The sequence below is a fragment of the Durio zibethinus genome, chromosome 2 (genome assembly GCF_047325235.1).
Source record: "Durio zibethinus cultivar Kanyao isolate XHJ-2024 chromosome 2, ASM4732523v1, whole genome shotgun sequence".
NCBI classification, from domain to species: domain Eukaryota; kingdom Viridiplantae; phylum Streptophyta; class Magnoliopsida; order Malvales; family Malvaceae; genus Durio; species Durio zibethinus.
The window spans coordinates 32024222-32048517 of record NC_143163.1 but is presented as its reverse complement, the minus strand read 5'-3'; the positions used below and the strand labels follow the sequence as shown (position 1 = coordinate 32048517).

The 24296-nt window shown below is 31.0% G+C and overlaps 3 protein-coding genes across 11 annotated transcripts; 2 read left to right on the top strand and 1 right to left on the bottom strand.

Moving 5' to 3' along the window:
• Window positions 1–3338: 3338 nt before the first annotated feature.
• On the top strand, window positions 3339–4575 carry LOC111317868 (uncharacterized). The gene has a single exon (XM_022920368.2). The coding sequence runs from the start codon at window positions 3461–3463 to the stop codon at window positions 4337–4339; it is 879 nt and encodes a 292-aa protein (XP_022776103.2). The 5' UTR covers window positions 3339–3460; the 3' UTR covers window positions 4340–4575.
• Window positions 4576–6784: 2209 nt separating this feature from the next.
• Window positions 6785–11952, bottom strand: LOC111317867 (AMSH-like ubiquitin thioesterase 2). Of its 5 annotated transcripts, XR_016332033.1 has the most exons (11): window positions 11790–11949; window positions 10882–10983; window positions 10276–10313; window positions 9875–10157; window positions 9506–9595; window positions 8659–8721; window positions 8493–8567; window positions 8283–8345; window positions 8069–8138; window positions 7946–7998; window positions 6785–7159 (listed from the first exon to the last, which is right to left on the bottom strand). XR_016332033.1 is itself a non-coding variant. In XM_022920361.2 (10 exons), exons 2-10 carry the CDS (start codon window positions 10981–10983, stop codon window positions 6979–6981), a joined length of 948 nt encoding a protein of 315 aa, XP_022776096.1. In that variant the 5' UTR covers window positions 11790–11952; the 3' UTR covers window positions 6785–6978. The 5 variants fall into 5 exon arrangements, 4 of the variants coding, with proteins under 4 accessions (XP_022776096.1, XP_022776098.1, XP_022776101.1 ...); XM_022920361.2 differs by lacking the exon at window positions 8069–8138 and having other exon boundaries at window positions 11790–11952; XM_022920363.2 differs by lacking the exon at window positions 8069–8138 and having other exon boundaries at window positions 9875–10154; window positions 11790–11950.
• A 3502-nt stretch (window positions 11953–15454) lies between these two features.
• LOC111317866 (carbonic anhydrase 2-like) lies at window positions 15455–22952 on the top strand. Of its 5 annotated transcripts, none has more exons than XM_089751756.1 (9): window positions 15455–15586; window positions 19129–19193; window positions 19479–19622; window positions 20070–20118; window positions 20774–20890; window positions 21077–21130; window positions 21612–21697; window positions 22377–22482; window positions 22570–22952. In XM_089751756.1, exons 1-9 carry the CDS (start codon window positions 15533–15535, stop codon window positions 22732–22734), a joined length of 840 nt encoding a protein of 279 aa, XP_089607882.1. In that variant the 5' UTR covers window positions 15455–15532; the 3' UTR covers window positions 22735–22952. The 5 variants fall into 5 exon arrangements, with proteins under 5 accessions (XP_089607882.1, XP_089607893.1, XP_089607898.1 ...); XM_089751767.1 differs by lacking the exon at window positions 15455–15586 and adding an exon at window positions 18757–18802; XM_089751772.1 differs by lacking the exon at window positions 15455–15586 and adding an exon at window positions 18757–18802 and having other exon boundaries at window positions 19122–19193.
• Window positions 22953–24296: the final 1344 nt, after the last annotated feature.

Below are 24296 nucleotides of genomic sequence, written 5' to 3'. Positions count from 1 at the left end.
TATTTTCTTGAATAAAAATATATTAATGAATCTGATGACAAAATTTCTTCAAAGAGAGACACTAGTCTTCATAAATACTCCTGATGTGAAGAAATTATCTTAAATTAACTAAACTATTGGAGTAAATTTATGATTAGTTTTTAATAATTAAATGATTTGGTAAAATTATAAGAATATTTTAAGGCTTAGATAATTTGAAATCAAATTGGTACATCATTTGGATGTGCTTAGTGAGGATGCTATAACTTTTCTCACGTGTAACCGTACTCTTGAAGCTAAAATTTGATTTCGTGAACTAAAATTTACTATTTAAAGATACCTAAGTCAATCTTGGGACTTCTTTTTAAATAGAACTGATTCTATCAGGTGGTCAATTACACTTAAACAAAAAAGATTGGTGATGACTCCTTTAATTTATGTCTAGCAGTAAGTTCATGAATCTATATGTTATGACAACATAAAGAAAATGATTACGAGACTTCCATTGTATATGGAGCCAAGTATGTCTAGCATAAGATGATTTAATATAATTTGAGTTAAAGTGAAGATTGTTGAGATTCACCAAATCCGATAAGAGATTTGGATAGAAATTTATTCAAAGATGGGATTTGCTATATATTACTTTATGGATAAGAAGATTTTCAAAAAAAGAATTTTAAAAGAAAAGTTACTTGATATGTAAATTAGTATGTTTATAAATAAATGGAGTCTTTACAAGGTTAGACATGAGAAAAAAATAAAAAATTGTAAGATTTTATAAGATAAATACCCATAAGGCTAGAAGATATTGAGAGGATTCTCATAGGTGAGTATATTTGACAATTTGAGTAGATTAGAGGAGAAAGAAAGAGTTTATATAGATATTGTAAGTCGCATAGGCATATGTTTATATGGATTGAATGTTGATTGTTTTAATTGTAAATAAATGTTGATTATTTTGATATATTTATAATTTTTTATAACTAATATATCATATTTTTTATTCATGAGTATAAGTTGATTTGATTGAATCAAGTTAAATTTTATCTTTTATGTAATTAATTGATTGTTTAATTTTATTTTTATTAATTTAAATATTTAATTGGATTAAAATTTTTTAACTTTACTATTGAAATTAAAACTTTCGTAATCTTAATATGACATAGATGAAGTTGAGATTATCTACATGTTTTATTTCTAATTTTAGGGCACATGTGATTACATTTGGATGGTTATTGCGTTTTATCCCACGAAAGGAACACGAACAAAAATAGGGTTCTTGGAGACCAAACCCAAATATACCCAATAGCTAAAACAAAAACTAGTTGTTGTGGGTCAATCCAACTCTACTTCATGGCTCATACTACTAGCTAGGGTGGGCTATATACACAGTTCAAGTAGAACCGTGCAAAAGTAAAGATCTCGGCTACAAGTTGGCATCATCGATGAAGAATGGTCATTCACGTTTAAAAATGATTAAAAGGATTCTTCAAGTTGCCAATACAGTGAATTTGGCAGGCTAGAGCCCTATAAAAGTCGTTGAGCTACAATTTAATTCTTCCAGCGCAAGTGAAGGGAAGTCTTCGGTTCCCGTTTATATTCGGCGTCCTATTATTGAACAATCGTTTTCTTAGGACCCTTTGATTAGACCCACTTTTGTAAGAAGGGACATTCATATAAGCCGCCCTAATAAGTTCATGATGTAATGGCAGCCTAGCCGTTTCCTTCCAATGATAAAGAATATAAACGAATCCCCATAATTACAAACAGAAAAAAGAATTCAAAAAAAAAAAAAAAGAGAGAAAATATAGGCTTCATTATCACTTGGAAAATTTTAATTTGTTTGGACATTTTTCAGACAGAAAACTAAAAAATCCTGTGATTTTAAGGTTTATTCCGAAGAAACCAATAAATTGAAAGTCAATGCTCCATCAAGAAGAGCCTAACAAGTTGTCCAACTGAGTTAGGATATTTAGCATTTGCCGGTATTTATTTACAAGTATTAAGAATGTCGCACTTGTCGACGATATAAATGTGTCACAGCGGAACTCCAACAACGAAAGTTGCCAAATTCAACTCACCCGGTCAGTTCAATATATTTTCTTTGTTTTGTTTGACAGCAGCACTTGGATCAGATAGCTCCTTAACGCCCAAGTAAGAAACATTATCCAATAAACTATCAAATACAAATAAAAAAAAAAAAGAAAGAGTTTAAGATATGATATCCTATGTGGGACTGGGACTGGAACCGAAGATGTACCTTAAAATATTTAACTCTTTGTTTCATAGTCGTCACTTCAATCCTCAGCTGGCTGGGTGTCAAACAATTCGTATGTTAAGTAGCATAACATTCATTAAAAGAGGTTTAACTACTTCAAAAAAATAATAATAATAATACTGGTTAAACACCTAACAACCAGCAAAAAATTCCAATTATTCATTGCAACTTTTTCTCATGGAGGACGGCAAACCTTCCCCAATCCCAATCAAAAATCGTTTGGCCTTCTACCCTAGAGTTTTGTGACTAATTTAAGATTAATAAATTTATGTTGGACAAAAATACCCTTCTCTAATTTCCTCGTTCCCCAAACCAACTACTCTAAATAATATGGATGGAGTATTTCTTTTGTTTAATTTAACAAAACATGCTGACTTGGGACTCTCCAACGGGGGAGAGACCCTCGTAACCTTTCTCCTCCCGATATCAACAATTGTCATCAAAAAATTTAAAATATATAGAATTTTTCTTTTAATTTCCCCTTCTTCTACCCTCTCCTCTGTTTTCTCCCTCTCAATATCTCTCATCTGAGGTCGGTCTCGACCTTTGTTCGACTAGGTCCAAACATCGAGATAATCGAAAACAGTCTTAAATAGGCTGAAGACAAATCTGACTTCTTGCACATTGTTTCCAACCATCCCAGCGTCCAATATAGACCCAACTGGCTAGATTTCACTTAATTATGGGTGAGAAAGAAGTCTGAAAGAGCAAGGAGAGGAGATAAAAAGAAAGAAAAAAAATTAAAATTTTTATTAATCATTTGTAATTTACTGTTAAATATGACAAGTTATAATTAAACTCAACATAAATCAAAAAGCGATTTTAACTAATTTATCAACCAAAAAAAAAAAGAAAAAGCAATTCTAACAAATAATATTCCTTCACAGATAAGTCAATATCTCCGAAAAAACTAAAATCCTTAATCCCCACGCATTTCCCCTTTTTTTCTCTACTTTTTTCTCATTTCGTTCCATTTACATTATCCCCTCCTACACCAACGTGTTAAAATTAGGACTTACTATGATATTTCCGCGTTCATATTTATTTATAAAAAAAAAGCTTGGGAAGTTTCCATCGTCCACACAAGCCAACTGCCTATTAAAACCCGACAAAATCAACATCCTCAAACGACTGTCTTAATTTTATTTCTGCAAAGACATTGAAACGTTTGATTTTGAGGTTCTTGTTTTTGCTTGGTTAACGATGCAAGTCATGAGTTCTTCTCCGTCTTTGTCTCACGGCTTTAGTAAGTATTCCGGAACTGGGTTTCCGGACATCGACGGCAAGTCTAACCATGATTTTGGAGCTCAATTACAGCTCAAAACCGAGGAACAAGAAGAGAAACCAAACAATCTGCCGCAAATGGAAGAGAAAGAGGAAAACGGAAACGAAGAGAAAGAGGAAGATGAAGAGTTTTCGTTTGTTTGTTTAAATCCGGATGGATCCCCAATTTCTGCAGACGACGTTTTCCAAAACGGTCAGATCCGTCCCGTTTTCCCGTTATTTAACCAAGATCTCCTCTTTGCCGATGATGATAGCTCTGTTTTGAAGTCGGAAGACAGCAACGTGTCTCTACGGCCTCCGTTGAGGAAGCTTTTCGTGGAAGATTCACAGGACACGACGTCGTCGAGCTCGCCGGAAACAGCGGGACCGTACTGCGAGTGGGGGAGAACTAGAAGAACCGCAGAGGAAACCTCACCGGACACGTGTAAGAAGAGCAACTCCACAGGGTTCTCTAAGCTTTGGAGGTTCCGAGATTTGTTGCAAAGAAGTAGCAGCGACGGTAAAGACGCGTTCGTCTTCTTAAGCCATCCGACTTCTTCCTCTGCTTCGTTGGTAAAAACTGAGAAGAAAAACGAAAAAGACGAGAAGACCGTGGCGAAGGTGGAAGAAAGCGGGGAGAAACCAAAGGTGCAGAAAGAAAAGAGAGGTAAAACGGCGTCGTTGTCTGCTCACGAAAAGCTTTACGTTAAAAACAGAGCCATGAGGGAAGAGGATAAACGTCGGTCGTATTTGCCGTATAGGCAGGTTGGGTTTTTTACTAACGTCAATGGGCTGAGCAGAAATGTTCTTCCATTTTAGGTTTTCTACTAATTTTTCAATTTAATTAATTTTATTTGTTATTGTAAATTGAGCAAGTTCAGTGAGTGAGTACAATATTTGCTAGGTGGCAACGTAAATCAAGATTTGTTTTCCTTTTTCTTTTTCTTTTTTTTTTTTTTTGGAGAATTATAAATCAAGATTTTCTTGATGATGTATATATATGTGATTCTAATTTGATCATATAAAATTTATTTAGCATTTCAATAATTTAAATATTTTTGGGCTAAACTATATTTTTTATTTTATCCCCTAAAATTATAATGCTAATTTTCTTTTAAGAAAATAGAATGATAAAAATTATTCAGTTTGAAGATTAATTTTTTGGTACTGATTGAATGTAAAAAAAAAAAATTATAAATGATAAGATTTAAACTTTAAAATTATAAAATATTAAATTTAAAAATAATTATATAAATTAATTAAATTAAATTTCATGTTATTTTTCAAATGAAGCAGTCGATCTTATTTATTGAGAAGTCAAAATATAGGAGAAATTAACGAGCATAAAGTTCATTTGAAGCCAAAGTTGTTTTCCTTCCATGATTAGCAGATTCCATTCCAAAGAATAAGATAATTTACTGAAGTAGGCAAGGTTTTAGTACTTGTACTTTTGAAAGCATTGTCCTTAAACCTAAAGCCTTCAAAAATCAAAGCACAGTTCAAGCTCCTAATAATTTTATAGTAGGTAACTTTTCCCCGTAAACTTCACCATGTTTTTTTTTTTTTTTTTAAGTCGCAGTCTAAATATAAATAAAAAATTATTAAAAATGTAATTTTAATTCATTTTTTAAAAAATATTATATAAATTAATTAAATTAATTAAATTAAACTTTGATCATGCCTCTATTATAAGACAATTTGAGTATGATTTATTACCAAACAATAAACTGAAAATTTTATAAATATAGCTTAATCTTTTAAGCTTTGAAGGCACATTGTATCCCTATCTCAAACTCTTGATTACAAATTTGGGAGCAAAGTCTTCATCTCCAAACGTGGTGAAGTAGTGTTTCATGCACATAGAGAAATTTCCTGGGAATTGACATCTTTAAAGCTAATGGCTTGGATTTGACTGCATAATCGTTTTCAGCTGAAGACACTACTGCCACTTTCACAAGATAAACGAAAGTGTAAAGAAATTTCAGAGAAAAAATGTTTTGATGCTCGCAAAAAGGAACTGTTTGGATTTGACAGCACCATTTTTTTGGTTCACATGAAAGTGGGGCTCACTGCTTTCTGTTAAACTCCGTGCCAAAGCTAGCAGAATTATCAAAAATTTGTTTAACACCGAGCGGTTTCACAAAGGAACCAACCATCCTTCACCAGACCTTTTTGACGGTCGGCTCAGGCGGTGTACCACATCTGGGTTCCTGGAAACTCCTAATCCCACATGAACCCTTCATTGGTTTTCAATTTTGCTCACAGTTTTTATAAGCATTTTGTTTGGGTCAGACTAAGAATTTTCCAAAGGGAATCTCAAATCACATTATGGTTTTAGTGATAGTTTTCACCAACCAATCCATGTCCTAGACCTAGAGAAATGGTGTTTGCAGGCTTTTGGTATGAATTATATAAGATCCCATAAAGAAGAAAAATAAAAGGACAAGGAAATTGTTCATTAATACCGCATCTAATATGGTGGAAGTCAAACAACAATGATCTAACAAAGCATGCTCATCTGCAAAGTGCAATGGCAGATGCCAGATGGTTTACTCTAGAAACTGGAAAGGCCGGACAAGGAAAGGGAACCAAGAATGAGAAAATAGGTTGCCCTTGGACAAGAATCTAGTATTTATTCAGTACGGGGATCAAAATAACACATAATGATACCATACGTTAGATTCTAAATAAGTAAAATTTACTAGTTTTATTTCAAAGCTGAGCATGTTCAATCAATTACCAATAACCAATAGGCAATAGCTCACGTATAATACGACATGATGATAGCTACACCTATCTCCAAGAAGGTTCAAATCTGTCCTCTCCTAACAATTCACAATTTCACATACTTTATCACAATACTTAGTTTTAATATCTCCAACTAAATTCAAAAAAAGTATTAAAGATTGTTTCTTCTTTTTATAAATATATATGGATTACAAAGGCAGATAATATGTAAAAAAAATTAAATATGTGAATATGAAAATGAAAATGAAAAAACAAATGTTTTTGCAAGTAGATAAAAGTTGATCATACCAGAATCACATGGTACAAGTTTTCTATCATAATTGATCATTTCAAGGGTAAAAGTGATTTTAGGTTATAAGAAAAGGAGTTTATATGGTATATAATTCTTATCTCTTACAGGCGACATCAAAATATTTTGTGGGGTCAAGAGAGAGGTATATGGCCCTCTCAATCCCATTGCAGCATCTGGAAGACTTTAAAATTAGTGTAAAACACCTAATTCTAAACAGAATGAAATGCATGCAGAACAAATGAAAATGTAATTTATTAAAACACATTGTAGGTGCATCCTCATCATTATTACAGATACACATACAATATAGTATGCACACTTATTAAAAGAAACACTTTCTAATCAGCCTTCCTTTATCAGACTAATTCTGTTATGTGGCATGCAGGTTGCACACAATTAATTACAGACATAACATATTTTAGCGCAGGTCAAAGATCTCAAACCTTAGATTTGAATTTTTGTAGACATGAGTGCAGTGTTCATAAATGGGGCTCCCATTTACTGTTTCTTTGTGAGAATGAAATTGAGATCCTTTCTCTTCGCATTCTTTCAGTACACTCATTCCACTGGGATCAGATACTCGGAAAATCCCATAACTCCTGGAAAAAATCAATAAGGAGAGCTCGATGAAATTAACTTGATCATGATTTAACATATTCAGAAAACTTTATGCTGTTATTTCTCATTGATTTGTAAACAGAGCAGTTCTTATGCTTTTTCACTTAAATTAGTGACACTATTTTAGTTTTTCTACTAAAGGTATTACTATTAGAGCTTGTCTGCTGAGGCAACCTCAGCAAGCATGCGGTTCAAAATTTTATTTTTCTATTGCTAAAATTAGAATTCATTTGTTTGAGAGTGTAACTTGAGAGCTACACAGTAAGCTTGTAGCTGCACTGCAATTTTAGATGAACTCAGATGAAGCAAAGTTAACATTGAACACAGACCCTTCTGCTTATACCAGCTAGATTCCTAGTTTACATTTTATAGAATGCAAAGAAAAGCAAATTTTTTATAGACTTGTTAGTAGTGGCCTAAAAAAAATATTTGTTACAAAAGGTGGGTACAAGTCCATATTTATACCAAAGGCACATCAGTGTTAAATATAAAGGCAGTAAGCAGATGATGCAGGATGATTTAGCCCATCTGAACAGAATAAGGAAATGAAGAAAATGAAAACAGTAATGAGGGCAATAGTAGGAAGTGATAATGATACTTTATAGAGGCAAAAGGGAAGCTATGTATATTAGAGGCCAAGCAATACATAATTGACCAGCATGGAAAACCAAAATATAGATCTAAATATGCGGATGAACGCATAATCAGTGTTACTGTGACATAATCCAAGTTGTCAACAACAGAATCATTGTGTATGAGGGGCAAACCTTGAGTTATCAGTAGGAGCCACAACAATGGCAAAAGCCTCGGGCACCATTACCTGAAATTAATTTAAGAGGAAAGTTCATACTGTGGCAATAATCTTTATAGCCTACAAGGGAAGCAATTACCAGTACAACTGCATTTTAAATGTAACTTCCACTTAAAAATTATTATTTTTGTTCCCTAAAAGATTGCAGTCTGAAAAATCAAAATATGATACATGGATTAAAACAAGTGAGATAAGTCAGTTATCCAGAGAGTGATAAACAGATTGGAATCTAGGATGATCTAGACCCAATCTTTGAGCAATAATTGGGAAGCAAAAACAATTAACTAAATTACCTGATAGGAGTATTGAGTATGGAGATCTATAGATGACATGAAACAACTCTGAGAAGGATGTGTCTGAAGGCAAATAAGAAATGTAATACTGAGGTGAGTTTAAGAGCATAGAGGTATTTGCATCTGGAGATTTTACTTATATCTTGTAAAATCTATAGAGCAACGAAACAGAGATCTAAAGAAACTAATGAGAGAAAGGAATGGACATACATGTATCCATCCCACTGGAAAAAGGGACCGTTCATTTTGTATGGCAAAAATTTCCTCCTCATTTATAGCCTGACACTAAGTTAACAGCAGAAAGTGTTGAGCATAAGACAAAGTAAAACATTAAAGCGAATTAAGGCGTGAAAAGCTCCTAGTTATATACACTTACAGAATTTGAAGTTGATTCTTGTTTAGGTATTATCAGAGTGGTTACATAGAATGTCCCCTGTTCCTGTTTCATTAAGACAAAGGACGCGGATAAGTTGAAATAAAAATTCTTGCAAATTAGTTAAACACAGAAGTAAAAGTTCAGGAAAAAGCACCTCAAAGGCACCAACAAGAATAGGCAACTTTAATGATGTCATGCTGATTTTAACAGCAGATAAGTGCTTAGCCAAAAAATTAAAGGCAGACTAGCTCACCCAAATACAAATAAGAAACTCAAGGAAGATAAGAATGAAATAAATACCAGCTACAATGTTTAAAACATTAGCAGACATTAGTTCGAATACAGGAATAACTTCACCTAAATGATGCTATTGAAGGGTTCCCTGGTAAGCCACATCAGGGGAAAATTTTTCAGGACTGGGCTTAAGTTGGTTATAGGTTGATAATAATTTTTGTCAGAATAAGCAAACCTAGGTCCATGCTAGATTTCACTAAGTTTTAAACATGACAGAATGCAAGGATATATCTAATTCCACAAAAGCTTTGAGCTAACATAACAGCGGGCAAATAAAACAGCTAAAGTGACATTCCCACCTAACAAAATTTTCAGTACCATTTAGAATGTTATGCTTCCACTACTTCAAATTTTTTCAAGATTTAGGTGTAGACAATTTTATTTTATAAACCCCAGGCAACACTGAAATTAAAGAAGCATTTGTTAGAGAATGATCCTTACAAGAAAAGAACCAATTATGCCAACATACAGAGCAGCCCATGATTCTATAAATATCAACAGCATAAAACGATGTGAAATTGTGAATATTAAAGAAAGAAGCCATGAATCTTACAAGAAAAGCACCAAGAACACCACAGGTTTCCAGATCCTTCTCTGTGTTGTCCTTAGCTAGTTCAAGAAAATCCTCCATTAATCGAGCTGACTGAGAAAAACAAAAACAAAAATATATTGCAACAATTATCAGCTACTATGCCATTACAAGACAAAAATGCAAACTCCAAAAGAATAAATATCTTTGAAGGCATGAGACAAGCCGAAAGGATAAAAAAAAGAAGAGAAATTCTTAGGCAACCTTCAAGCTACAGGATACAACTGGAAATTACACTTTTTTTTTTTGGTTGTAAGGGGGTGGGGTCGGAAAAACCTTTAAAGGGGGTTATAAAAGAAAGACAGCAAAACTGTATAATTTAAGGGTTATTACTATATGAACATTCTGCAGCACCCTAGAAGCCTCTGGTTCATTATATGGCTGCTGGCCAGAATCGATTACACGTGAAACATGAGAATTTTGAGATGCATTCTCAGTGAAAGAGAGTATGGTAGAAGGAGAAGATTTAACAGAAAGAACTTTGATGTGCTTGCATGCGGTGGTTGTCTGATCCGGAACTGGACAAGGAGATTCATGTCCTGAGCAACTACTCGCAGTATCCAGTTCTTTACAAGATGCCCATCCAACTCTTTCCTCAATGACGATCCTTAAGCTGCTGTAATTAAGCCAAACAAATCTAAATTTGATATTGCTCATAAAAGAAAAGGTAACTTGGAATTGAGAAGGTAACTTTGAAGGCATACCATATTTAAGTAAGTACATAAAAATTATACCTTTGACTTTCTGTTTGAGCTATGCCGCAGCTTCTATCCTGTATAGAAAATCAACAAAAAATCACCCTTTTACATTTTAACTACAATTTGAGATAAAGAACAATTCCCTCTGATAATTCTAAACTTGTTAGTTATTCTCTGGTTTCCATCCCAAAAATGAAGTACAGATAATTGATTAGACTGCTAACACCATTGATAAAGTAAGCGTGGAAGTTTTTTTTCTCTAAAAGGAAAGTCATCCCATTTGCAAGTATTTTGAGATTCAAACTGCAGAAATCCCAGTGATAAAATAATGTTTAGCCATTCTTTTTGTTTCAATTGGGTAGATAAAATACTATATACCCTTCTCAAGTAATTAAAGTTTCCTTCCAGAAGAAAGGCAGATAATGCAAATAATATTGTAACAAAATAACATGTTATTAACTTTTATATAACTTTATTAACAGTCTTCTAACATTTCTTCCAGTTATAAGTATTATTCAGCCATTCAGTCATTATTATTATTCTTTGCCAAATTATATTTTAAAAACTCAAGCAGCATGGACATTAGATAATATAAGTAGCATTCATTCAAGTGCTACAGCACAGGACTTCGTAGAATTTTACCTTCTTCTCACTTATGCTTAAAGGGGCATAAATTTTTTGAGATTTTGAATCTTGGATGGCCAGTGGTTTCAAAATTTCCCTTCCGTCAACAAACTGGTACATCTGAGAGAATAAAATACAATAATATTAACTTTTACATTCCCAATATTAACACCATTTTGCAATTTGTACAATATTCAGACTTCTAAATAGAGCCAGTATATTGCTGAACACAATTTAATGAGAAAGACAATCTAAACCATCATTTTTAATTTCCCATATCATGCAAAAGAACCAAAATTGTGGGGGTTTCATATCATTTCCTAGCACATTTGTGAAACTCCAAATCTGTCATTTCCCATTTTAAAACAAGTAATAGCATTAGAAGGTACAACACCTAGTCCTCATGTAGGATTATTTACCTAGCTGCAGTGAATCTCTCAGCTCGTCAAATGGGTTGAAAAACACTACGTCGATATCATTAAACGTTGAGAAATAAAATAAATCATCAATTAATTCATTTAGTTGTTTGTTTTGCTACATGCCTTTGGAAGGTGAGTTCAGTTAGGAAAGACAAAAGGAAATATATATACATATATATAACGAAAAATTCAACTGTAAAAAGTATATATGTATATATATATATATATATATATAGATAACGAAAATTTCAACTGTAGAAAGTAGTAAATAAATAATTCAAAAAAAGAAATTAAAACAGCAATACAGTCGCCATCACCAAAAAAATAAAATAAAATAAAAAATTGAGAATTCAACCGGCAATTAATAATATAAACAAATGTAAACTACACAAATAAATAATTCGGTTAAATTTTTCAAGGAATTAGAAAGCTGATACAGACAAAGTTATAATACAAAAACCATAACTTCCAAAAGGAAAGGAAAACAAGATCGAGAAATCTTTGTACCTGCGAATATCTGTTGTTTGTCAGCTGAGAAAATCTTTAATCAAAGAGATAAAAATAAAAAGAATTCCAGTTTAAGAATGTTAGGCATTAGGCAGCCTGTTCCATGTTCCCAAATGTCCTCCTTTTTTTTTTTTTTTCCTTTTCAATTTTTAATATGTTATTATTTACGTTTATCCATGTGGCTTTCCGTTAAGAAAATGAATTCTGGATCCGTCCTTGTGGGATTCGAGACCGGGCTCATCGCTCTATATTGGGCTAGAGATTGGACTGGGTTAAAGTTTTCTTAAATTTTTTTTTATAAGCTCAAACTTTTCTTTTTTAGATGATATAAAATGGAATTTCTCAAATATTTTCATATAATAAAATAGGATTTTTTTTTTGTGTAGATAAATTAATTAACATATAATACACTTATCATATACATGGGACGAGGGTATAAACGAATCAAGTTACTTAATGAGTTATTCAAGTTTAACTCATTTATCATTAAGTCGAGTTTACTCAAGTTCAAATTTTTCAAATAATGAATCAAACTGAATTCAAATAATTTAGTATCAAAATTGATAGGTTTGCAATTTTAATTAAGTTTTTATGTTTATAATATATTTAATATATACAAATAAATTATAAAAATATAGTATTTAATATCAATATTTACTATTTTATCGAACTTAATCGAGTCGAATTTAAACTACTCAATTAAATTATGAGCTAAATTCAAGAAAAAAAATGAAGCTCAAATCGAATTTTGAGTCTTAAGTTTTTGAGCTAACTTGAACCTAATAATATATTCACTCAAATTGACTCAATTATACTCCTACATCAAATCACCATAATTTATTGGATGGATTACTAAAATCTTATAATTAATTTTTATGAATAAATGTTAAGTTTTTTTTTTATTTGAAATTATAAAAAATTAAACTCTAATTATTAAAATTAAAAATTTAATACTTTATTAATATATTCAAAAAAAATGCCAAACAAATTATAAGAGACAGAAGTAAACAAATGAAGTCCCCAATCTAGCAGTTAATCCTAGCTGAGACTGAGAGTTCAGTTTTGCACATTTTAGCAATATTGGATTCTGAGAGCTTAGTTGAATCTTGAATGGCTTCCTTAAACAGAGCAACAATATGATCGGTAGTTTTGGGAGTTTCTTCAAATTTTATAGAGTTTCTCTCCTTCCACATAAAATATAAAACATAAATGGACTGACCATGCATGTCTTAGAACAGTTGCTACCATAGATTTCCCCTTCAAATGATTGATAACCCATTGATGTTCAACATACCGATCTCCAACTGGTTTATTAATCTGGGATATCCGCATAATCTCATATCACACCTTATGAGAAAAAGTGCTAGCCAAGAAAAAATTATCCCTACACTAACGAACCAAGTTCAATGTTTAAAAATCAGATTGAATTTTTTTTTTTTTTTTTTTTTAAAGATCGGATTGGATGTTGAATTAGTGGAACTTCGAACTTTCAATTCGATTTAATCAATTCAACCAGTCTAATCTAATTAAACAAAGCTTTTATTATTGAAACCATTAATTTTGTATTAAATAAATATTAAATACAGTACATATTTAACAATAACAATAACAAGCATTTTGTTAATGATTGAGTCATTAATTAACTAGTAAGTCAAAAATTTTAAAAATAATCAGTAACAACAATAATAAATTAAATCTTATATTTTATAACTTTGAGTTATAAAAAATTTTATATTAAATTATAATTTTTAATTTTTTTATGTCAGTTATTTTTATTAAAAATAATTTTTTATTTACTTTCTTAATTCATTTCATTTCTAATTATAAGAGTTTAAAAATTACCATTTATAAAAAAAAAAAAAAACTTTTAAATTATTTAAATAGTAAAATAAATGCTCAAATCGGTTTAATGTCGAACCGGTTAGATTTAGCTGGATTTGACTGGATGTTTGATCGGTGTTTGACCAGTTAGACATTAGGATTAGATTGGCCATCGGTTCAACCTGTCTAACCGATCAATCCACTCTGATTTTTTCAGCACTAACTAAATCATATGACTGGCTGGTTTCTGAAAGGAGAGAAATGTGAAAAAGATTAAAAAAAAATATTATATATTTTCTTTCTATAATATATGTTTGGGAGGAAATATGGAAAAGTGAAAGAAAAATTTTGTTTTTCATTTATTATTGGGTAGAGTTAAAAAGTGTTTTAAAAAATTATTATTTTATTATGTTTTTTATTAATTAAAATTAAAAGATAAAATCTAATAATAAATAATCTTGTAAATATACTCAGTTAACTCACATATCTCCATTTTTTTTTCATTATCATCACTACTATCATCATATTATGCAGTATTATCATAATTTTATCACATTATTATCACAATTATTTTATTTTATTTTTAACGTACTTCCTTTGTCCTACTTTTTCCCTCTTTAATAATGTCTAGCTCATATTTAATGAGAGCTTCTTTTATGTAAATTTATATGTATGTAAATATGCTATACATTACCAATACATCACATAAATTATACATCATAAAAAAATTTAGTTTTAAAAATTTTAATCTTAAAAATATATTTAAAATTAATTTCTTATAAGATGTTATTATGTAATTCACTAATAATATATAATATTTATACATTAACATTACATCAAATATAAATTTATATATAATATAAAATAAAAATTTGATTTAATTCCCAAAATATCATATAGAGGTAGACCGAATTAAACTGAATCATGCAACGCGTCCAATGAAAATTGCCATGTAAATTGTAATTTGCCATTTTGGTGATGAAAAAAGTTATTTTGCTGTTGCAATCGGATAGGTGGCTCGGAGACCAGGGATGAAGCATTTTCCAACATGAAATTGTAATCCATAATTTTAGAGGATAGAAGAAGCCCTTGATGTCACACATTTCACTTAATTTCTTTATCCGATGGGAAGCCTTGAATTGACCCTTCTGCTCCCTTATTCTCTCGTGCCCCTCATTTCTTTACATATTCTCACAGACAAAGGATATTTTCAACCCCATTGTTTCTCAACCTAAAAGCCATCCACTTCCCTTCTTAACAATTCGAGGAATCCAAAAGCCGCCCATTGTTGCTGACCTCACTTTCAGCCTCCAAGTTATTTCATACAGTATTTGTTACTTCCTCTCTCTTCAATTCTCTCCCTCTAATTCTTTTCTGATACTAAAACTTGAGGACCAAGTACTATAAGTCCCATAGTTATGTCCCAAAAAAAGAGGTTGTTGGTGTAGTTCTCTTCAGACTAGGTGACCCCATCCAACTTCCAGAAATAAACCAACGAGAACATAAAAGAAAACAGGAAAAGACGAAAAGGAAAGGAATATTGAAGTGGTTGAGGCTTGAGAGAGATTAGTAGATAGAATAAATAATTTGAATGTCCAACTATTCTTTGCTTCATTTCTATTTAGTAATTTGTCCCATGAGCCTAATTCATTATTGAATTCATTCATTCATTCTTACTTGACGTTATAATTCTGATTTGATAACAGGTTTTAGGTGACAAGGTCGGTGAGGCATTGAGAGAGAGGTATGCCCTAATCGCCAATAATGATTTTTTTTATATTTTTTATAAAACGGTCAAAAGTTCATAAATTTTGGATAACTCGATTTTCAATTATGTTCCTTAGGTTTTCTTACTACAGTTTGAATCTGTTTGATAAGTCAAACCGGGTAGTGACTTGAAACGAAGGCAAAGAGAAAAACCCATGGCTGGAAAATTTACAAAGTGTATGATGCTATGTTGTCCGGCAAAGGTCTTGGTAAGATCATACATATCTCACTTTTGCATTAATTCCCTTTTTTACCGATTGCAAAAGTTTTGGTGGCAGTTCACTCATAAACATAACGATGCAAAATAATGATGGCAAGATTTTATTTGTTAATGTTAGTACTTATTAATATTCTAAGATAAGAAAAAAACTGAATCTGAAACTTATTTCAAGTAATTTATTAAATTACAACTAAAAAATAATATTCAATTGATTCATATACTTATAATCTTTTTATTTATCTCTCAGGCTGAAAAAGATACAAAACCTATTCATACACACGGCTTATCAAGCCTTTTATATTTTGAAATTATTAAAACTATTCTTACAATTAATAAAGTCATTTAGTGACTAGCGTGGGAAAACTAATTAAGAAAGCAAATGGTAATGTTCAATAAAATTAATTAGGAGTATAAATGATATATTAATATTAATAAATTATTCGAATTTAATTTAAATAAAATTTGAATTTAATTTGATTATTATTAAGTTAAGTTCGAGTTCGAATAATTTGATTCATTGATTAAATTGATTTCAAATATTTTTATATTCGATTCGAGTATCTCACAAATTTAATTGAATTTTTATATTTAAATATATTTTTATTATTTTAATTAATAAAATATATCAAACTCGAACTTAAATTTAAACACATATAATCGAATTTTTATCAAATATAAAAATTAAATTTATTTTTATATATTAATTAAATTTAATTAAATTAATTTGAGTAAATTAATTTTTATTTCGAATAAAATTTGAATTAAAAAAATAAAATTTTAATTGAATTTAAATTAATTTTTAAATTTTAAATTTTGAATTGAGTTTCAATTTGAATTTAATACTATAATAACTCAGAAGTGGATTGATTACGTCTCTAAAATTAATCACAAGAACGCATGTGACCCAATAGTAGTCATGCACTGCTACTTCACAAGGATTGATGAACCGGTAAGGTAAAACCTTTATGGGGGCAGTTTTTTTTTTATTAAATTTAACCCTTGACTTTTCCCAAGGTTCCAAACAAAATTTGTGGGCATTCCGAGGTAGGTTTAATTGCTGGTTTTGAAAGGCTAACCAGCAGCTACCACGTACACCAATCGATTAAAAGGTTGGAACTGAAAATCCTTGAAACATTTGGCCCATTTCAGTTTGAAGTTTTGGCCACTAAATTATGGAGAGAAGAGAAATCATATTTGGTGATCATAGACTTTTGGCTGATAGTGATTCAGCATAGGATAGGCTCATATTTGGAGCTGAATAATGTATGGTTGAGAATTATCTTCATTAAATTTTATATTCCTCAGTGTGGTCACTGCCAGTGGTAGTGGTAGTGGGTGTTGGAGAAGGATAGAGAAGTAAATTCAATGGCCATGGGACATAGAAAACGCTTTGCGCATTCTCACAGCTAAATCATGATAATGCAAAAACACCACTTTTAACCATTTTTACGTCAACGTTGCACATTGGGTCGTCTAAAACAATTACTCAAATAGTGGAGTCGATTAGCACCACTCATCTAAATATACCAATCAACCCTCCACGCTTATTTTTTTTCCTTTTTTGTTTGAAATTTACCCTCCACTTTTCTATCCAAAAAAAAAAAAAAAAGGATCACCCTCATCATACAATTGGAGAACTATGTTGAATTTTTTTATAAAAAAAATCATGAAATGAAAAAATTATAAATATTGATATTTAAATTTTAAATTTATTAAATATTTTTTTATTACATGAATCAATTAAATTAAATTTTGAATTTAATTATATAATATTTTTTATATAATAACAAATATAAGTTCTTTAATTAATAAGAAAAATTAATTAAAGAAATTAGTAAAAATATGAAATTAAATTAACTGATGGAAGTGGACCGCCATCTCCTTATTCTTTAAATACCCTTCTAGCACTCAAAAGAAGAATATTAAAAGGAAAAAAATAAAAATAACAAGGAGAAAATTAACCCTTTTAAGGGTGTAGTCAACCTTCCACTTGCTTATATTTCTGTTCTTTATAATTTTTTTCTATCCTCCCTTTAATTTTTCAAGTCCAGAATGGAAAGTCATTTTTCCCACAAGTACGCACATGGTATTTGACTACCATTTAATTATTAAATATATTATTTCAATAAATAATTGTTATAGTAGTATTTAATTAACTAATTTGTTTTGAATATTTATATTGGTATTTAATAGTTAATGTGAATGCAAAATGTTACTATATAAAATAATCCATATGATATTTTAACTGTGAATGATGTGGGTATTTTCAATATTCATAAGAGAGTTTTGCTTGTTTTTACATTTGACTAAAGTCTATTAAACTTAAGCCACTCAAGAGAGAGAATGTTCTCCTATTGCATAAATCAAATCAATTTTTTTTGGAAATATGTAATTGTAAATAATTAAATTATAATTATTAAAATTATGAGTTTAATATTTTATTAACAAATCACACAATTATTAATTAAATTCAATCAATTTCCCTTATAATTTAAATTATTGAAAATTTTGAAAAAAGAAAAACATAAAAATGAACTTGATGAGATATGATTAAATCTCAAGTCTGAATTATTTTATATAGTTACATCAAATACAACTTGGTAAATGACGACAATTTTGTATTGAATGAAAAATTTTCCAAACCTTCCATTACGTGGGAGATGACCACAGCAAGTGGATCTGTGGATAATAATGTACTAATTAAAAAATATTATCACTTTTGATTTAACAAACAATCATAATAATTAGTTACCGTTGTCCTCACGTTCGCAAATCCCGCCACGTGGCAAACTTTACGCGTCTTAGTTGACTCCGCCGGAACACCCGGTATCTGTGGCTCCCTAACTTCGACAAAGGCGTTGTTTCCTTTTCTTAAACAAGTCGCACACCGCGCGATCATCATCTAAAAGCCAATCAAACGGACCACAATAAATAAAACTACACCCGCAACACCATACCATTTCTCCTCGTAGACTGTCAATTTTGCTTACCATAAACAAACGCAAGATAAACGCGTCGACCTCTCCTGTCTAGTGTAATGAAGCCAAACTTTCCTTTCTTCAAACTTACCCATCCTTATGTTTAACCTCTAGATTATTTCATTTACCATGTTAATTAATAAACCAGTACAAATACAGAGTGCCAATCCAATCTGTCGCTGAAGCAAAAAAAGAAAAAAAAAGATTGATTATCATCAACTTATCAGGTTGGTGAAATATTTCTCTCCTTATTATTCCCAAATTCTGAATCAGAAACAAGAATCTCAAAGTTTGTAAAACAGAAAAGGTCATTAAAGGTAGTGATTTTTTTTCCCAGAAACTGTTCACAGCTTTTTAATCTTTAATCTTTTGCGTTGATCCCGATTCAGATCACCTTCATCTACAGCTTCACCTTTCCATTCCTTTCTTTTTCTCTTCTTACCAATGGCTTCCCTGAATTGACTTAACGTTTTAGTTTGACAGATCACGATGATTAATATTTATAATTGTATGAATTTTGAGATTCCTTTTTTTTTTTTTTTTGAGGTAACAGAAAGAAGAAGACATGGGAAGTAAGTCATACGAGGACGCGATTGCAGCTTTGTCGAAGCTTCTCAGGTATTTAACAGTGCTGTCCTTTTAACATTTCTCTTTCCGTTCCGAACCTTAAAAACGGAGAAAAGTCAAGGATTTCATACCCGGGACGGTAATTTCATAAAAATTGCCGTCCTTACGTGTCATTTTTACGGTTTTATCAACGTGGTAAACTTTGTTTTTTTTCAGTTACGTTGTCCGACTGTAGGGCCTAGGATTGGATAATGGTCTTTTTGTCCCATAACCGACAATGAATTGTAACTCTGAAACACTTTTTTTTTTTTTATAATGATGCGTCCTCGGTTGCAGAGACAAAACTGATCTCGGCAGCGTCGCCGCCGCAAAAATAAAAAAGATAACAGCCGAGTTAGAGTCAGCTGCCTGTCCCACTCAGTTCGACGCGGTCAAGCGGATCGAAACCGGTTTCCTTCACTTCAAGACAGAAAAATATGAGTAAGTTAATAAATTTACTACTTGGTATGTATAATCTTATCTAAGCACAAAATAAAAAAAATAAAATAAAAATAAAAAACGAGTAGTGGAAGTTTCTTCTCTTTTGCGCTGATCGTGGAATTTGCCTGATCGTTTTGGTTTCTTCTTGTTTTTTTCTAATACCTTTTTATTTAAAGTGCCGTAACTGCCTTCTTTTTTCATGTGCTCATTCGTCTTTCCAATTCGACGAAGCGTTATTAATGGCTTTCTAAAAAGAGATTAAATTTTGGATAATTCGAGAAAGTGGATTTGGCAATGGTGACAGCGAATGAATTGGCAGTTGCAGAAAAGAGAAAAACATGTGGTTGAGTTGAGAAATTGGCTGTCTGCATTTTCCTTTCTTACAATTTTTTTTTCCAATAATAATTAATTAAACTGGTATATGTTTGGATCGAGTGTTTTTTGCAGGAAAAATCCTGATCTGTACGGTGCACTTGCCAAAGGCCAAAGCCCCAAGGTTCGTCCTGCTGTTATCATCGTTGGTCAACCCTTTTTCTTGTATTTTATTTTTACCAACCCTGTCAGACAACATTTGAACTTTACTTTACACGGTAAATGATGTGAAAATTAAGGCAGATGAGTTGGATTTTGGGACCAGATATTTACCAGAGATTTGTAGTATTTCTTATTAATTAATGGAATTAATTCAAGTACAATGCATTTAGTTTGAACCAAGGATATAATAACTCAAGTTAGAACATTTATGGTTGCGTGCTTTATTTGACGAAATGGGACGTGTATGGCCATAGTTTGCACACTTTTTGAATGGCGGGGAGAGGAAGAACTAAGAGGAATGAATATTCAACCGGTAATTTTTTTACGTGTTACTTTTAGATAGATAGTGGCTGTCTGTTTTTTCAGAAGAAGAGTTTGACAAAAGTGAAGTTACAGTAGCTTCACGACTTGCTTTCTTGTTTTTTTGGGTGCTCAACATGTATGATAAATCAAGTTATGGGTCGATTCAAGCCTCAAGGAGTACTGCAACATTTTCATCCGTGAATTTTTTTTTCTCTTTCAATTCAATAATCATTATATTATGCAATATGAATGGTATTAGTGAACATAGTAAGCTAACTCTTTTTATTTTTGAAAAAAAAACCATTTTTGTACAGTTTATGGTATTTGCATGCTCGGACTCTCGAGTCTGCCCATCTCACATCCTGGATTTCCAACCAGGGGAGGCTTTTATGGTCCGAAACATAGCCAACATGGTCCCGCCCTACGACAAGGTTCGCCTAATTTTTACATTATTTATTTATTCTTCACGCCATTTGGACAGTCTATATCTGTAATTCGCCAATTCAAAGGATGACCTTTATGATCCAATCCAATTCCTTCCTACTTTTAACTAATACTTTTATCAGTTGATTTTTTTCCAATGTATTTTATGTTTTGACTTGCTTTGCTTACTGTAGACAATGTACTCTGGAGTTGGTGCGGCCATTGAATATGCAGTTCTGCATCTGAAGGTGAACAATTTTACTTTATAAGCTCAATTTGCTATCTTTCTTTTCTTTTTTTTTTTTTCTTTTAATGATAGTGGATGTTGACTCATTGGTGGGGGCAACGTGACAGGCATGCTCAAAGTCTCTCAAGTCTTAAATGCTTTACACAACAACCTCAACAGAAATGGCTCTGTTTCCTTTTACTTTCTAAAAGGAAAGACTGTATATTTAAAACCAGTAGAGCCATATCTATCACCTTGAATTTTCATCAATTGCAGGCTTCAGTATTACAAATGTAGTAATTACTGATATAGTTCAACTTTGAATTTAATTAGTAGTAATAAACAAATTGAAGTGTGGAATGGTGAAATAATGAATGATGAATTGATCAATGATATGTATGATAGTGGGGTGAGGAGCTCTTTTGCTTTTTTTTCAACATGATTTGCTATCTCAAATTTCAGCTTTTGGAATTTGATGTGTAAAAGAGAATGTTTGCTTTCAGGTGGAGAATATTGTAGTTATTGGACACAGCTGCTGTGGTGGTATCAAAGGGCTCATGTCTATCCCAGACGATGGGACCACTGCTAGGTAAGACCTCTATCAATGTGGCATAAAAGCAAATTTACCATATTTAAAATTCTTATTTTTTTTTTAAGAATCTCAATAAAATAATCAAAATATATTTCAGATTATGGAATAGATAAATAAAATAATCAAAAGTATTCAGTATTTTGACTTTTCAGTCTCATAATCTCAATAGTTCCCACGCGATATTACTGTATATTCTCTTTAGTGAATTATCAGTAACTAATAATTATAAGCTGATAAGAGAGTAGAAAATGCATTTTTCCCTTGGCACCACATTCTTGGAGGCATCTAAAATGGCAAATAAAGCAGGGAAAGAACTTTTGAAAAGTTTAACTCTCATCTTGCTTTTGGATTCTGGAACATACCAATGCAAGACATTGGGTCCATTTATGGGCTTTTATACAATCATATATTAGCAAGAACTTTGTTAAAAATGGTTGTTTCTGTCTTACATTTTTTATAATACAATATGTTTTAAACTGCTTCCTTCTTCAACCCGTTTTTCTTGTGACAGTTTAGCATGAATGGACTTGAAAGTTTAGGCCTGATTTTTGGGTCCCCTTCTCTCCTTTTGTAGATACTTTAGCATATAAAGGATACCAGAACAGATTGAAGACTAATGAAGGTTTATAATTATTACTTTTTTTTTATTATTTATGCTTGAATTTAAACTTTGCAGTGATTTCATAGAACAATGGGTTAGCATCTGTGCACCTGCAAAGACCAAGGTGAAATCAGAATATAGTGGGCTGAGTTTCTCAGAGCAATGCACCAACTGTGAGAAGGTGACATACATAAGTACATCATTACATTTTTTTTGGCACTCTTAGAAATTAATGTTTGATATTGTTTTTGTTTTCAAACTAATGCAGGAGGCAGTGAATGTTTCTCTAGGGAACCTACTGACATATCCATTTGTGAGAGAGGCTGTATTGAAGAACACCCTTGTCCTAAAAGGTGCACATTATGATTTTGTTAATGGAAAGTTTGATCTCTGGAATCTCAACTTCCAGATTACACCCACTTTGGCTGTATGAGTATTTTGCATTTTCCCCATATAGTAAAGCGTCTTTTGCTATGCTGCTTGTATATTCCCCCATGAATACCATTCCCAGAGAATAAAAGTGGTCGGGTCATATCTTGTTCCACTCTGTGTTTAATTTCCTCTGTGAAAAATGCAAAGAGAAAGTCCTGCTTTGACTAGACAAAAGAAAATGTTGAGTTAATGCTTTGGGTTATAGCCCATGTTTGTTTTTCTTGCCTTTTTATTTATTTATTTATTTATTTTGTTATTCTTGAAGAATAAAGGTAATACACTAGTGGAATATGAACTCTGAGCAATCATTTTGAAGGAACAATTCTGAAACAGAGGGAAAAAGAAAGATAAATAATGAAACAGATCTGCCCCTTCCTAGATCATAAACTCGTGATTTGCTCCAAGCAGTAGTTGTAGCTAAAAAGAAAGCCTATTTGAAGGGCTAATTTGCAAAAACAATAGTTGTATAAATGATGTGTTTCATGTTTGTGGCACAAGGCCCAAATTAATTTTTTATTACTCAGACAGTGTTGAATGTTTCATCAACAAAAGAAATGAATCCACGTATAAAAGGACAATACCTTTCTAGGGCACTATGTCACCATCGCTAATTATATTTAATGGGTTGGGGTCGTTGTGGAGGCGCCCTTTGCCAATAAAAAAAAAACGTGGATGGAAAATTATTCTGTCAGTTCTCCATGGTGTTTAAAAACTATCAAAATTAATGGTTGAGGTGCGAATTTTATTAAATTTAATGGAAAATTTAATGAAAAATCTAATTTTAATATTAATAGAGATGGAGATGAGTATTAAATTTTAAAATAAAAATAAAAGTAAATTTGATTTTAAATTTTTGTCGAGTATGAATATAAAGATGAATAATATTGATTTTATAATTTATAATTTATACATATTTAATAAATTAATTTTTATTTAATAATTTAAATTTTATTTTGAATTAATTAAAGCTAATATATATGTATTTTAAAAATATATTTATAAAAAATTACTTTAATGTACAAAATGAAAATAAAAATAACTAAAAAACTAAATTTTATTTTTTATTTTTTAAAAACTATGGATATAGAAATTAATCATACTCATTAAAAACTTATGAAAATGAAAATAAAATTGAAATATCTATTGAGTATGAATACTAAGATAGATATAATATAAAAAGTAAAAAATAAAGATGAAAAATATTTTATCCATCTTCTTTTTTTTTTTTATTGACATCTTTTATTAACAAAATAATGCATATTTTATGAAATATATTAAATAAATTAAAATTATTAAAAATATAATTTTTTAAATTTTAATTGTAAAATTAAAAATGTTACTTATATCACAAACAAGTTATTTTATTTTATTTTATTCGTTTTTATTTTTTATTAATCTTTTGCAAAAAAAAAATAATAATAATAAAGCCAACTAGCAAACAAACCTAAATTGAAGAGAAAAAGTCTTGAAATCAATATCCTACTTTTTCTAGTATCTGGTTCCAAGGGACATAGGAACTTTCTCACTTACCAATAAGGTAACATGTAATAGATGCTGCCATCA